This window comes from Phaseolus vulgaris, chromosome 2, assembly GCF_000499845.2.
Source record: "Phaseolus vulgaris cultivar G19833 chromosome 2, P. vulgaris v2.0, whole genome shotgun sequence".
In the NCBI taxonomy this organism is placed as follows: domain Eukaryota; kingdom Viridiplantae; phylum Streptophyta; class Magnoliopsida; order Fabales; family Fabaceae; genus Phaseolus; species Phaseolus vulgaris.
This window is the reverse complement of record NC_023758.2, coordinates 43,939,243-43,954,756: the sequence shown is the minus strand read 5'-3', so window position 1 is coordinate 43,954,756 and position 15,514 is coordinate 43,939,243. Positions and strand designations below refer to the sequence as shown.

At 25.1% G+C, this 15,514-nt stretch overlaps 1 protein-coding gene across 2 annotated transcripts; it reads right to left on the bottom strand.

The window, feature by feature from the left end:
• Positions 1-9,699: 9,699 nt before the first annotated feature.
• Positions 9,700-12,195, bottom strand: LOC137812448 (probable mediator of RNA polymerase II transcription subunit 26c). 2 transcript variants are annotated; one of them, XM_068614422.1, is made up of 9 exons: positions 11,575-12,195; positions 11,423-11,491; positions 11,253-11,335; positions 11,061-11,131; positions 10,890-10,939; positions 10,755-10,788; positions 10,574-10,671; positions 10,269-10,353; positions 9,700-10,138 (listed from the first exon to the last, which is right to left on the bottom strand). In XM_068614422.1, exons 1-9 carry the CDS (start codon positions 11,899-11,901, stop codon positions 10,029-10,031), a joined length of 927 nt encoding a protein of 308 aa, XP_068470523.1. In that variant the 5' UTR covers positions 11,902-12,195; the 3' UTR covers positions 9,700-10,028. The 2 variants fall into 2 exon arrangements, with proteins under 2 accessions (XP_068470523.1, XP_068470524.1); XM_068614423.1 differs by having other exon boundaries at positions 10,279-10,353.
• Positions 12,196-15,514: the final 3,319 nt, after the last annotated feature.

The following is a 15,514-nucleotide window of genomic DNA, read 5'->3' as shown; positions in this document are numbered from 1 at the left end:
GTATTGGGTCTTTTTTACACGTTTGTGAAGTAGCTTTTGGACTTATAAGAAAAGCAAAGAGATGGTGATGCGTCATAAGTGCCTAGTTGCTTTCCATGCAGATATACATCAGATTTACTATAAATTAATTCATCTTTCACAATGAGACAATTTTAAACGGAGCATAAACGCTTCTTACAGGACCATTTCTATTCTGTGGAAGGGATATTTTCCAATTTCCTTAAATCTATATTTCATATATGTAAATTCCATATACATATTCATTTTAATAACAAATGTGGTTGGGGAGAGGGTAGTTAATTAAAGACAAAACTGGAACAATGAAAAAAATATATATAATAAAATAAATAATAGAAGAAAGAAGTAGACTCGTTCGATCCAAAATAACTAATTTTTAAGTTGATTGATTTTGAATTATCCAAATACTAGTATAATAAGGCACTTAAAAGGAAAAAAAAAACTAATTTAAATTAGTTGATTTTTAGTGGTCCAGAGATTAGTGTATATTAAGGAAGCAAGAGGAAAGAGAGAAGAAGGAATCATTGTAATATTTTTTTTTTCTTTTTTATAATCTGAGTCTTCTATTATCACAAAATTATTCTTTTGTGTATGTTTTCTTAAATTTATTTTTTCATATTTTTTTATCTGTTACAAGATATTTCCAAAAATTCCTAAATTTATATCAATATGTAAATTTCATATACATATTTTTGGTTAGATCCTTGCATAGATTCTAACCGTTGGCAGGTTAGCTATTTTATCTATCAATCCAAGATACCAAATTTCAAATACCCATAAATATTTATGATATTTATTTCACATATACACATTATATAAGAAAATTATCAAATAAAAATTAATTTTAGATACTCAAATAACACTACACAAAAAGTAAAATTAGCTGCAAAAGAAAGTGAAGGTTGATGCTAGGAACCTAAATAGTGTCCACTAAGCCTTTATTATTAAAAAAATAAAAAAATAAAGAGTGGATAAGCGTGGGTTATATGGATATAAACTAAAAAAAAGAAAAGAAAATTACGTGGGTCAAATGGTCACAACTGAAACTATAAATAATAAATAATAATAAAAATTTAAAATTTTGTAGATTAAGCCCACGCAAACATTATATATATATATATATATATATATTTAAATTAAATTTAAATATGTAATAAAATTATGAAGGTTAAGTACACGCTTGTTTAAAAATTGTGTGGTCAATCTTGACTAAGTTCACTTTTTTTGAATAAACAATATAAAATATAATTTTGTGTGGGCAACATGTAGGCTAAGTCCACTTTTGTTTAAAAATTATGTGGCCAACATGTAAGTTAAGCCCACACTTCTTTAAATAAACAATATAAAATATAATTTTGTGTGACACCACTTGTATCTCACACACCCTTCACTATTTTTATATCGAGCATATTAGCTTCCAAATTTTATTGATAACTATACTTTTGTGTCCATTTATTATGGTTAATGTCCCTTTTTGACCCTTGCTAATAAACATTTTTTTGTAGTGTAATTAGTTACTATTTGATTAAATTAAAAATTATTTATAAACTAAAAAAACAATTGGTATGTAAATTATTTTTTAGATATATATATGAAATATTTATTAATTTTTTCAATGATTAATGTATGATGAAAACTTAATTTTTTTTTTAACTTTTAGTAAGTATTTTAAATTTTTTTAATCACAATTTTCCTTTTCAAAAATACAACAAATTTTATTTTAGAAGTCTAAACTCTACTTTAACTAGTTAGATGTTGGTGTTTAGAAATCAAGTTTAGGTAGTTCAATATTATTTTTCAATTCGAATTAGAATTTCTACTTTAAAAGTTATTATCTTATTTTAATTGGAAAACAACATCTAAAGTAGCCTTAAATTTTAAGCATGAATAATTTTATTTCAGAAGAAAAAGATGGAGTTCCCTCCCTCAGTCAAATAAACAAAACTTGTTTCATTCCTCAGTATGTCTCTTTCATCTGAAATTATTAGAACAAGAAGAAAAGAAAGCTTAGGATTCCTCATCACTCCCTTTATTCATATCACGCTCGCTTTAAGCGAATTATGGTACATGTCAAAAACCTTTATTTATATATTACAATTATGGAAGATCTTTGAAACAAACTTTAGATACTGAGAGGTTAAAGCCAATTTAATACTCATCAAACAAATTGTTAATTACAAGCCATTAATTCACGTTCTTAGAAAAATAAAAAATAAAGCTACATATAAGAGCACATTGAGCACGTGAGCAATGATAGTAGTTACTTAAGAACATAATTGAGAACCCTTTTTTAAACATATTCATATACATAGACCACCGTCTGTCTTGTTAATTTCTGGTTTAGCCTAATGAAGAGGCTTAATATTATAGAAATTATTATTTATATTGAATTGGATTTCTTTTATAATTGTTAGAAATCTCACATCGACGAGAGATAAAAATTTATAGTATATAAGTAGATACAAACTTCATTTTATGATGAACAGTTTTATAAGATTGAGATAGACTTAAAGTTTATTTCTCAATATGATAACAAAGTCATTTAAAGTTTATCTTAGCGAGAGTTTGTTAGGTTTATCACAAGTCACCCGCTATCGGATCATTCATTATATAGTCTCTATGCACGAGTTGACAGGTTTCGGTGTGAGTGAGGTGTGTTAAAAATCTCATATCAACTAATTGGTTTTATAAGGTTGAGTTAAATTTAAAATTTACTTCTTAATAGTAACCTTATTAATCTACTTGTTTTTTTAAAAAAAAAAATATTATTATGATTCTCTCTCTATATATAAATAATATATCTATATATATATATATTATATTATTATATTAAAAATTTCATTTCATTTACATGACTTAAATTTTAGAATTATTTGATGAAACTATTAATATATAGTGAAACTATACTTAAAAATTATTAATTTGTTTAGAAATCCATTACAATTTTCTATTTGGTGTATCTGGTTTAATCCATCCAACGAGAACATTTGTTTTTATTTTATCAACCAACAAAAGAAAAATTACATTAAATGTTACATACAGAAACATAAAAAGAAGAAAGGAACTAAAGTGTTATTTTTTTGTCATCTAATCTTTAGAATAAGAGTAAAACTTGTTATTCTCTTGTAAATTCTCCTATAATTTGAATATCTTGTTGATTAAGTATTCCATGTGTTTTACACAATAGTTTCGTATATTTTCTTTTAACATACCCATCTTCTCAAAAGAGCTTTCCCAAAGCACTATGAGAGTGGTTTCTTATAGCTAAGTGAAGTCTTTATGTAATCTCTTAAATTTGTTGTTTTCATGGTCCTACTATCCATATCAACACACACTTAAAAACAGCAAAGGTACATGCAACAAAGAGGAGTCCAATTATTAAGTAAGCTTATCGCACTTTAACATAAAAAATATAAAAACACAACATGATTGCAACTAGAATGAACATGATTATTTTAAAACCAATTCTTTCAACCCAATTTAGCACTTCACTCGACAAACTAAGTCCACTAACCTATTGTTTAAGGCAAAGTTTTTGCACTTCCACACTCCTCTTCCTTTTCAAATTAATTAAAAATCTACAACTTTGCTTCATATATGTCTTTTCATTATACACGTTATTCATGTGTAACTATGTATGGTCCTCCATAATCTAAAAGCCACACTCCAAATACTATATTAAGAGGGTTTTTGCATGAATTTGAAAATAAACTCATTCCCGATTAAGATACTGAAACATTAACAATTGGAGAAACAACACAAATTGATAACGTCTATTATTGAACACAGTTGTCAATAATGCAATGGTAAAATGCATCTATATTTCGTAGGGAAACTCTATTTATCCTTTGTTTTAACTTTTTTAATTTTAATTTGATATCTTATTTTCTTTTAAAGTTCACTTTCATGTCTTCAATATGTGAGACTACTGACTCAAAATCAAAATAATGATACGTGATAAACTATAAAAAAAAATATCCGACGATGAATATTAATCTCACTAAAAAAATCATTAAATAATAACGATAAAAAATAATTATAATGATTATAGTTACTAATTTAAAGATTAAAACATATTGATATGTTTTTATTATTAATAAAATTTTATAAAATAGTTTTTAAATTGGTATCTAAATTAGCTACTAATATTTTAAATTTTAAATTAGTTTCTAAAAAAATAATATAGACTAATTTAGAATATAAAGTAGTAAGCAGCTAAAATATTGGTAACTAATATCAACTTAAAAGTTATTTTATTTTATTTATTAATAATAGAAACTACTTTAAATATAATAATTTTTTTAATTTATAAATTTATCTATAATTTAATAAATAATAAATTTTAGTTTCTAAATTTAGTTTTTATTTAATAATTAGTTTTCTTGTAATATTAAATATACTTTATGATTAAAGTAAAAAAGTAATAATTTAAAAGATTTTTTGATCGATATTTAAAGATACAGTTAAATAGAATTTATTAAAATGAATTTAAATTATTTAGAGTAATTTTCAGCAATTAGTAAATAAGGGAATTACAGAAAATTAATATTTTTTTTATAAAAAAACAATAAATAAAATAAATCACTTTATAAAAAATAATAAATAAATATTAACCCTTTATAAAATAACTCAATTCTTATAAAAAAAATAGACCTCACAACTAACAATTATATATCTTATGTATATATGAATGAAATAGCTATAGGTAATTTAAAAAAAAAAAACATATTTCAATCACTAAATAAAGCTCTGCTGTTTTTCCTTCATAAACCTCCTTGAGTTGCTTCTCATTAGTTTCAACTTTCTCTTCATCCTTTAATTATTCTTCAAGTAATATTGATAATCTACACGAGACAGTAGGTTGAAGTCAAGCTGTTTTTGACATGTCGAAATAAAAATAATAAATAAGGTTCTTTGTGTATAAAAAAATTGTTTTTAATATATCAATATATATTGTAACAAAAAATAATTAATTTAATATAAAATAGTAAATATCATTATAATCATAAAAAGGCATCTTACGATTTTATCTTTTAGTAAGAACCATTTTTTTTATATATATTATAGAAATAAAAGAGTTTTCAAATTAACCGATAATGAATAAAAAATTTATTTAAAAAAATTGTAAATAGAAAATTAGATTTTCCTTAATTGCAATGTTATTGAATCTTATCCTTGAAACAAATGAAGTGTTTTACATTAAGAATTGCAAATATTTTTTATATCACTCGGAAAAACTAATCCATCTCACTCGATATGTTATTTTGTAATATTTTATATACAGATTTTATTATATACTTATCATTTTTATCTCCTTTTCCATCCCATTTATTAGCCTTATGTAATTTTGGTGTTTCTGTTTTTATCATTTTCGTAAAATCTTCCATCAAAGTTACTTCCCACATGAACCATTCTCAAACAATTGTATTGATTTTTTGAATGATTGGATTCATTTATTACTCTCCACCTCCCATATTTTCAATCCAATATATATATATATATATATATATATATATATATATATATATATATATATATATATATATTCCTTCATTTTGTCTAAACCTCAAAAGTTCTTTGGGTTTACATATTTTTGGCTAACTAACCCAAACTATTTTCTTTTCCTCTTTCCCTTTCCCCACAAAAAGCTTCTTTGAGTTTTATTAATTTTCTTTATTATCTTTTGTGGGGCTATAAAGAAGGGTAGGAAAAAGATTGGGAGGGCAATAAGTACAAATTTAATTAAGTAAACCCTACATGCAAAAGTTACCCTTCCAAAGTGCTAAGTCTATTTTTAATTTTCTATATCATAGTTTCCCACATATTTATTTTCCTAAGATTCCCCCTATTGGAATGTGTAAATGTGAAGGGTATTTCCATTATACAACAATTTAGAATTTCAACATATTGTTCCACGTGTGTGTTTCATTTCAAAACATCTTAGGATTGCTTTTATAGTAATTATTGTTTGCATTTTGTCTTCTCATATGAATAAATAATTAAAACTTGATAGCTAATTAGATATTAATTTAGAAACCATTTAACAATAATAGAAACTAAAATTTTGTTAGTCTATAATTTAGTCACTATAACAACTAATTATTTTTTTCTCTAAAAATTAATTTATATTTCATGATTTTCTTGTAGTGTTCCTCACACTCTCACACCTCCTCCTTGATTTGCAGGTAATTTGTATTTCTGAAAAACTACTGACATATATTTTCTTCTAATATAGATAGAAAATAAACATCACTTAATATTTCCATTGTCATGAAAGTGATGAATAATTATGTCTATCTATACAAATTAGACGTTCTTTAGTTAAGTTTTATTTAAATGTTAAAAACAAATAATTATATATTTAATTAACATATTTATGTTATACATATCTAGTATATTTAAAGTTTAGGATTTAAGATTTAAGATTTAGGGTTGGATTGTATGAGGTTGATTATGTAATGTTGGGTAATATTGGTCTGATAGCCCATTTGACAAGCGGTTAGGCAGACGTTCTAATAGGAGTTATTGTCAGGTATTATGTATAAGGGTTAGATCACCCTGAAGTGGTTCCTATTTATTTATTTATTTATTTTATTGCTGATATAAAAAATATTTAAAGTTAAAAGTCTTTAAAAGTGCTAGTTTAAATAAATATTATTTTACATAAAAAAATATTACTTTTATGAACAAGAAATTTCATCGAAAATACTAACCAAGTAAAAAATGTATTAAGAGAATAAAATCTCAATATTTTAGAAAATCATTAATTTTTTTTCTTTAAAATTAGTTTTTATTTAATGATTTTTTTTAGAGAATAATATTAAAGAAGTAACATTTTGAAAAAAAAATATTATATATATATAAAGGACTTTATTATTTGTGAATTGTGTATATATTTTATGTTGTCCGTGAGAAAATGATTGTAGGAAACCAAAAAGGAACATGTGTTGAATATGCAAATTGCAGGTCTAGGGTTGCTGATAATTTTATCTTAGATGTAACCCTTTTTTAACACAAAGTCACTTTTATTGTTTTTGAATTTGACCAAAAAGAAATAAGAGATGTTACCAAATGTGGTCCAAAAGACCAAAACTTTATCTCTGCCGACCAAATTCTCCATACTAATAATACTGTTACTTCTTCTCAGGTTGAAATAACTTCTCAAAAGATAAGGGTTTAAAAAAAAACTTAAAAGACTATTTTTATAAGAAAATAATTATAACGCTCAGTCAAAGTTTTAACGAATTTTCTAATATTAAATTATAATATTTTTTTATAACTTATAAAAAAAATTGTGGATATTCAAAAGTATAAATTTGATAAAACTTATCACGTATTAAGGATAAAAGTATCTTAAATGACAAAATTTTAAAAGAATATATACTATTGGATTTGAAAGTAATTGAACACTTCTATATCTTAACAAAAACATCTCTATTACAATGGTCATATCCAGATAATAATTTTAATACAAAAGTTTTACAACACTATTTAATTGTACTTATGCAATATAAAATTTAATATTTTTCGTCATAAGAAAAAGAAAAAAGAAATTATATCTTAAAAATATCTATTTCTACTATCAACCAAATAAAAATTTATTGTAATTTATTATAGTATAATTGTTATAAAATCCTTATTAAAATAAAAATATAAAAAAAATCTTTAAAATAATATGATAAAGTGAAACATTAATAAAATGTTAAAATTTAATGTGATAAATTCTTGAAATGGAAATGATATAAGGCACTACTGTCAACTTTTGATTAACTACGGAGTTGTGACTTTTAGGAACACTTTAATACTTTTTTAGTGGACCAATCCAATGGGGTACGAAAAGTAACCAAACAAAGGGCTTTAGATACCACTTATTACCTGAAAAAAAGTAAACTTATTCTAGTTTAAATTCTATCGATGATTTAGAATGATAAAAAAATTATATGTTTATATAAAAAAACGATTTCAATTCAGAAAATGCGAAGGAATATCACTAAAACTAGTTTAAATAATAGGAGTAAACATATTTATTAAATAAAAATATGGGTCCATATTAAAATACAAAACTCCATATTTTTTTATTTTTTTTAATAATATATTTTTCATGCGATAACAAATTATTGTTGTTGTTTGAGATTTCAAGTTACATAGTGATATTTAAAATAAAATGATTTTTTTTATTTAGTGATTTTTTTTATTTATATTAAGAAGTGAATTTTAAACTTAATTCAATTTAATAATATATAAAAAAAATTAAAATATTAATTATTTTTATTATTTAACAAATACCAATTTAAGATAATTTTTATAATTTCACAGAAATAGTCAAATGTAAAAACAAAAATTAACGTGAAGAACTAAAGCAATATAGAAGAGTCAATCTCTCATTTCACTTTCACTTCCTCTTAGTTTATGTTTGGATCAATAAAATTGGACGAAATGAAAGAAAAAGATAAGTGGTATTTTTAATGTTATAAATTATAAGAGTTGATTAAAAAGTTATAGAATAGATTTTTTGTTAATTTATTATTTGAAATTATTTTTATTTTTTAGTAATTTGGATAGAAATGTTATTATTTATATCTGGGTAAAATTCTGCGGAACACTCACATAATTCGCAAATCACACGGCTGAGTGTTTATTTTTTGTTAAATTTTGAATGCAAACTCGCACTGGGTTAATTAGGTTTTAGGGTGTTTCTTTCTGCACCCTTTAAATTCGTAAAATTGTTTAAAATGCAAACAATAGAAACAAAAATTTTATAGTACGAATTTAAACTGAGGAACCATATGTGTACCTAACTATACTTAAATTTTGTATAATAAGAGTAAATGATAGTTTTTCTCTTTAAGAGAGAATTTAGATTTTGGAAGATAATTTAACTTAAGTGTGTACAAAACTGTAAATTCGTCTTTAAATTTTTAATTTAATATCAAATTGCTTGTTTAAAGGTACAATACAATTGAGGATCTGATTGATCATTAAACATTAAATTTTAACTAATTATTTTTAGAGATTCTTAAGCTAACATTTTTAGTATAATTTTGCTTTTTTATTTACTGAAAAATTAGCTTAATTAAGTTTCAATTACACGATGAATTTGAATATTTTTAATTAAATTTTTATTAATAATAAATATTAAAAAATTCGATATTTTCAACTAAATTCTTGTGTTCTAATAATTTTGCTTTTATTATTTATGTTAAAAAAATAAATAAATTACTTTTACATCTATTTTGGATCGGTAACGTCATTGAAATTAGTATAGAATTTAAATTGAATGAAATTATATGTATTTAAAAATAATTTTATGTAAATGTTGATGGTTGGATGATGCATTTAACTAAAGGTTCTATAGGTATAGATCATTTTGGGCATATATCAGATTAATTTATATCTTCAATTGGAATAGTTTTTAAATATGAATTTGTATTCTAGCAATTTAATATAAATGAGAAAAACATTATATTACCCTTTATTTTTTATAAACTAAAAATATTGCAAAAAGTATATAAGAAATTCATACTCTACTAAAAGTATTATACAGTATCAATATTACTAAAAGTGATGTCATTTTTGTAGGAAGCAGAATCCTTTAACCAACAGAAAATGGGTTTCCAATCAATTCTTCTTAAATTTTATTGGTCATACGGTAAAATGATCTTACAAAATCACGCAACCTTATTTAAATGTATCTATCAATGAACATAAATGTCGTCTTCATAATTTTTCTCTTACTCAACAGTTTATACATGTGTAGCATAACTGCCTTTCCCAGTTCCACAAGATCAAGAGGCATAAGAATATTTGAAGTGTAATAATGTCTTGAACAAAGACTATATTAGTTCAATATATAAAATGTTTTTCTTAGATTGTTCAAAATTTGCTCTTTTCCGTTTTACTTGATAACATAAAAAATGTATTAAATGAAGGTATAGCTGAATGATTGTTATCTTTTTGTGCTGAAATCAATTTTTGGACAATGGCGCATCACCCACCCACAAAATGCCATTTCACCAGTGTTTTCTCTGACTGGTGCCACCTTTGTTTTTTCCGAAGAAGGCATTCTTGGGTTTTGGCAGCTCATGGAGATCCATCACCTGGATCGTTCTTTGCTTTTTGGCTAGACACACAGCAGACACACAAGATAATAGTCAGTATATAACCTTTTAGCATGCTTTGAAACTAAATGACGGAAGAAACAATACGTAGATAGCAAGAAAATGAAAATTAAATAGAAGTAAAAAATTCACCATTTGCAACCTCTTTGTAGTTCTCTATAAGTCGCTTTCTTGCTGAAGCAAGTTTATCCAACTCAAAATTGCTCTCTCTTTGTCTCTGCAATCATTCAACAAGTCAGGACTACTCACACTATGATCTTGCACAGGTACTGCATAATGGAGCTTTTATTATTGTAGTTTGGTTTTAAACTTGTTTCGTGATTTTGAAACAACAACCTCCACAATTTAGTAGCCACATTTAGAAGATCAGATCAGAGACTCCAGAAAGGTTATAAATTCTTATCAATAAGTTGAGGTGCAAGAGTAGGAGTAGTAACTGATGCCGATGGTTGTGGGGGAGATTCTTTGCGAGGAATTGCTTTTGGTTTTCGTTGTTGTGGTTCAATGTTGTTGTGCTCTGACCCAAAACTCTCATCTGTATGAGTAGGAAACATGTTACTATGTCAAACAAATCCAAACGAGATACAAATGAAGCTTGAAATCTAATATTGTACTCACTGAGTGCATTTGGCGAGTCTGCAAAATCGGGAATCTATGGAAGGAACAGAATATTAGAAAGACAATTTGTTAAGAAAGAAAAACTTCATCTTCTTTTCATGGAAAAACACTGAATCGTTAAAAGATTTCTATAACCTGACGATGCCCATTTTGCAGGATTTTCTCTTGTGGCGAGTCCTCGTCAGCTGACATGCCAACGAGATATATAAATAAACGAATTTCAACATTTTCAACTTAATAAAACCAAAGTCCTTCATAACACATTTTCATTTGAAAAACTAATTAATTTTCTCAAACAAAGATTACCCACGACAGTAGTAGTCGCTTCTCCTGGCGTCTTCAACTTCATCCATTCATCTATAATCTCCTTCCATTTCCTGCATAAACACGTAAAAGTAACAAAACAAATGTTCAGCAAAATTCATCCATTAAAATGTTTCGATTAACACTCATTATTCACATTCTAAAAAACAAACAGAAAATAGTTAGATTCAAAACCTGACGAGCAACTTCACCAATTTCTTAACGTCATTAGACGAATGCTTTCTCAACCGATTCACATGCCTCCCAATGTCAGTCTCCTACAGAATCAATTTTACATGAAATTAAAAGATACAAAAATGAAAAACAGAAACAATTAACAAACTGAATGTAATAAAATAAGTTACTTCCAAGGCTTGGAATGTGATATCCATGTCTGCTAGATTCTGCAACAGCTCCAACAACGAATCTATGGACTACGAAAGAAATCAAGATTCATAATTAGAGAGACGAGTAAGCTAAGAGAAACTCCTAAATTGAGAAATGAAAGTAAAAAGACCTGGTGAGGATCTTCAAGTTGCTCTTTAATCTCTAGAATCTTCTTTTGTTCATCATCAAACAAGACTTCGCAAGTTTCCTTTTCCTCCTCCACGGAGGGATTAACATTGCTTTTCATCTCGATTTCTCTAACGTCGTCGACATCACAATTTGGACACGGCGGAGATGACACGGAGCTCGTGGCATAGAGGCGCTCCACGATTCCGTCTCTTCGACGCCTCAATTCATCACTGTGGTCGACAGACGCCACTGCGATGGCGACATCCATCAACATCCAAATGTCGATGCCCGCGCTCTCCAATATGGATCGAAAATCCTTAGAATCCATCTTCCAACCAAAAACCAAAATCAACCTAACCAATTCCTCTTATGTAACAACACAGATCCACCACACAAACAGACAAAGCCAATATATTTATTCTCTCTCTTTTGATTAACTCAACAAAACAACAAAGAAAATAAAATCATAAACTATATTCAACAAAACTCTTTTATCTTTTTTCTTTTTTTTTAGAAATATTAATTATTATTATTTTCATGCGTGCGTTGTTTGTCTGTTGTGTGGGTGTGGGAGAATAGAGATGAACTAACAAGGGGGGGAAAAGAATTTGAGAATTGAGATAATGGCCTCAGGTGTTAAAAAATATTAATTTTCTAGACTCTGTAGAACAATTATTATTTTATTAGAATAATTCCTCACAGTTAATATTTGATCATGTCTCAAATTCTCAAATGATAGATATTTAAAGATATTGAGCGATGGAGATTCCATTCATTTAAATTTAATATTTTTAATTTCAGAAATCAGAACCACTTCAAATTTGGTTGAATAAAAATATAACTAAATTTTATTTTATCAAGTATATATTTTTGTTTTTTTGTTTTATTATTAAAATAGTGAATCATTATTAATATTGTTCATTTTTATGTATTTTAAATTTTAACTGGTTATCATTCTCCTTACTCCGATTCGGTTTCTATTTACCTTTATTATTGAATCAATCGCATCAGGGTTTTAGTACAGAGAAATTAATACATGTACATTGTATCTTACCTATACCACTAGATGGCATTGTATATTGTAAAATAAAAAGTTGCAGTCATTAAAACATGACAAAGGGTAGAAAAATGTAATAAATTTAGACAGTTATTTATTTTAAACTCAAGTTTTGAATTTTAAACAACTTAAAAAATTAAATTTAAAAAAAAACAAACAAAAGGAACTAATTTCTTACAATTTAACCCTTTCAATTTTTTTAAAAAAATTGAAATAATTCTTTCCAATAAAAAAACTACCTACACAGTAAAGAAATCACATACAATAAAATTAGAAATTTTGTTTATTTTTATAATTACACTTAATAAAAATATTTTTATAATTTCATTTCAATAGTTATTATAATAATAGTATTTTTTGTCAAAAAAGAAAAAAATGAAAAATATTTAGATTATTTATCTTTTAATAAAAAATGCTTTTTTTATTTAATAAATTATATAATTGAATAATTTATTTGTATTCTAAAATAATTAAATAATTTATCGTTTTAGAAATAATGGTTACGTATATATAATAATTTAACTTTTAATATATATATATATATATAATTTTTTTAAAGAAATAATATACCCATTATAATTTAATAAATAAATTACTTAACAATATAGGTAGTAGGTAAGTTCAGATAGGACCGTGAATACTAATTTTTGTTTTATTTTCGATTTAAAAAGTTTATTATCACAAGACTACAAGATTATAAAAATTTTAGATTTAAAATTAGTAGTTTCATTTTTAACATGTAATTTATTGTTACAAGATTACAAAATTATCAAACTTTTAATTAATGTTTTCGTTTTTAACATGTGAATAAAAATATATAATAAATTTTGTAATCTATACCTATATATAAAGGGATTCCCCTCTTAACTGCTCTTAATTTTTTTTCCTATTTTATCCTTATATTAATATTTAATTTTATTATTGTATTATGGTCATTGTGTCATTTCTTATTCCCACTTTAACTGCTCTAAATTGTTTTCCTACTTTATCCTTGCTTAATATTTTGTTTTATCAATTTATTTTGGTTATTTGGACATTTTGGATTCTCCACTTTAACTGCTCTAAATTGTTTTCCTATTTTATCCTTACTTAATATTTTGTTTTATCAATTTATTTTGGTTATTTGGACATTTATAATTTTAGAAGTTAATAAAACAGTTTTTTAATTTAATTTTATTTGTTCTCAATACTTAACTGAGAGGAAAGTGGAGAGAAATGAGTTACTTTTCTGTTTTAAACTAATATTCTTCTTTATTAAATAAGCATTTTTTAATTTTAAAATTTTATTTTATTTGTTCTCATAGGCAGGTGAGTGGAGAAATTGGTTACTTTTCTGTTTTAAAACTAATATTCTTCTTTATTAAATAAGCATTTTTTAATTTTAAAATTTTATTTTATTTGTTCTCACTTAATGGGCAGGAGAGTGGAGAGATTGATACGTTTTATGAGGGAAGAGTGGAGAGAGAGAGAGGGGTGAAATGTGGGTTTATGCACGATTACTTTTTTTAGGCAAAAAAAATTATGTATAAGAAAACTATGAGAGAGGAACAATATAGAAACATCTTAAAAACTATTGTATGATGCTATTTGATATTCTTTCTACAGAGTCCCAAGTGCGCGCAAATTCAATTTTGGTATTCTTTCAACAAATTCAATTTTGGTGCGTTTTCTCCATATTAGGAGATAGAGAAGAAGAAATCGAGAAGTTCCAAACTGTGATGCTCAGCGTGAGCAAACGCCTTCATTGTTTACCCTTCCTACATCTAAATGCAAGCGCACAGAGTCTTCCTTGGCTGCTACTATGCCTCCCGCCTCCTCAAAATTCTAATTTTGAGATTCTGAAACAGTGTATTATTGTTCCTCTTCACATTTCATCACAGTCACCTCACCATGTATTCCGTCTCCTCAATGCTTCAAAAACTCTAATTTTTAGATGTGTATTGCTAATTTTCTTTATATTTCATCTCTTTTATTTATCTTATTTTGCTTTTCCTATTTCTTTAATATATACATTTTATTTTTTCCAATAGAGATGTTTAGTTTATTTTATAAATTAATAACTTCAATTTCTTTACTCATTAAGAATCACATTATTAAAATAATATTACATTTGATTTATTATGATAAAAAAATATAATTATTTAATTATTTTTAACATATTTAATTAAATATATATATATACCTATATATAAAGGGATTCTCCTATTTAACAACTCTTAATTCTTTCCATATTTTATCCTTATATAAATATTTGATTATATTATGGATATTGTTGTCATTTCTTATTTTCTCTAAAATATGTAATATATGTGGAGGAACAATTTTAAATTGAAGTAGAGGTTAGAGACGGTTTTGAATTGAAAAGTGGTTACTTTTCAAACAGTTGCATAGAAAGAAGAATGTCTCTTCAAAATTGAGAGAAAGAAAAATATTAGTGGAAATACGGGAGAAGATAAACAGTTTTGAATTGCAAAAGTGGTTAATGTGTGTGACATTCTTAGGAAATAAAATTTGTAAAGAATAAAACACTTAGAATGATGATCAATTACTCGCATTGGTTAAGTCAATTCACACAAAGTATAATAATTTTACATAATAATGATAATGTCATTTATTATTTATAATATACTATAAATTTATATTGTTAAGATAAATGTGCAAATAATAATATTATTTATTCAAATTTTAATATTAAACATAAATATATATATATGAAAAAAATAAGAAATGCGGATATAGAGGCGCGTGAGCGCCTTTGTTCCCGCTAGTTATTATAAACTTAATTGTATTTTTTTTATTATTATAAACTTATACCTTTCTTTATTATAAACTTGTATGTTATTTGCATTTTTTTAATATTATTATAAATTTGTAATATAATATT

Excerpts from the sequence above, each read along its gene's own strand:
- LOC137812448 (XM_068614422.1), bottom strand. The coding sequence starts at position 11,901 with ATGGATTCTAAGGATTTTCGATCCATATTGGAGAGCGCGGGCATCGAC. Across the intron at positions 11,336-11,422 it reads TCACATTCCAAGCCTTGGAA|GAGACTGACATTGGGAGGCA; the intron begins GTAACTTATTTT and ends TTGATTCTGTAG. Across the intron at positions 10,672-10,754 it reads AGACTCGCCAAATGCACTCA|ATGAGAGTTTTGGGTCAGAG; the intron begins GTGAGTACAATA and ends CTACTCATACAG.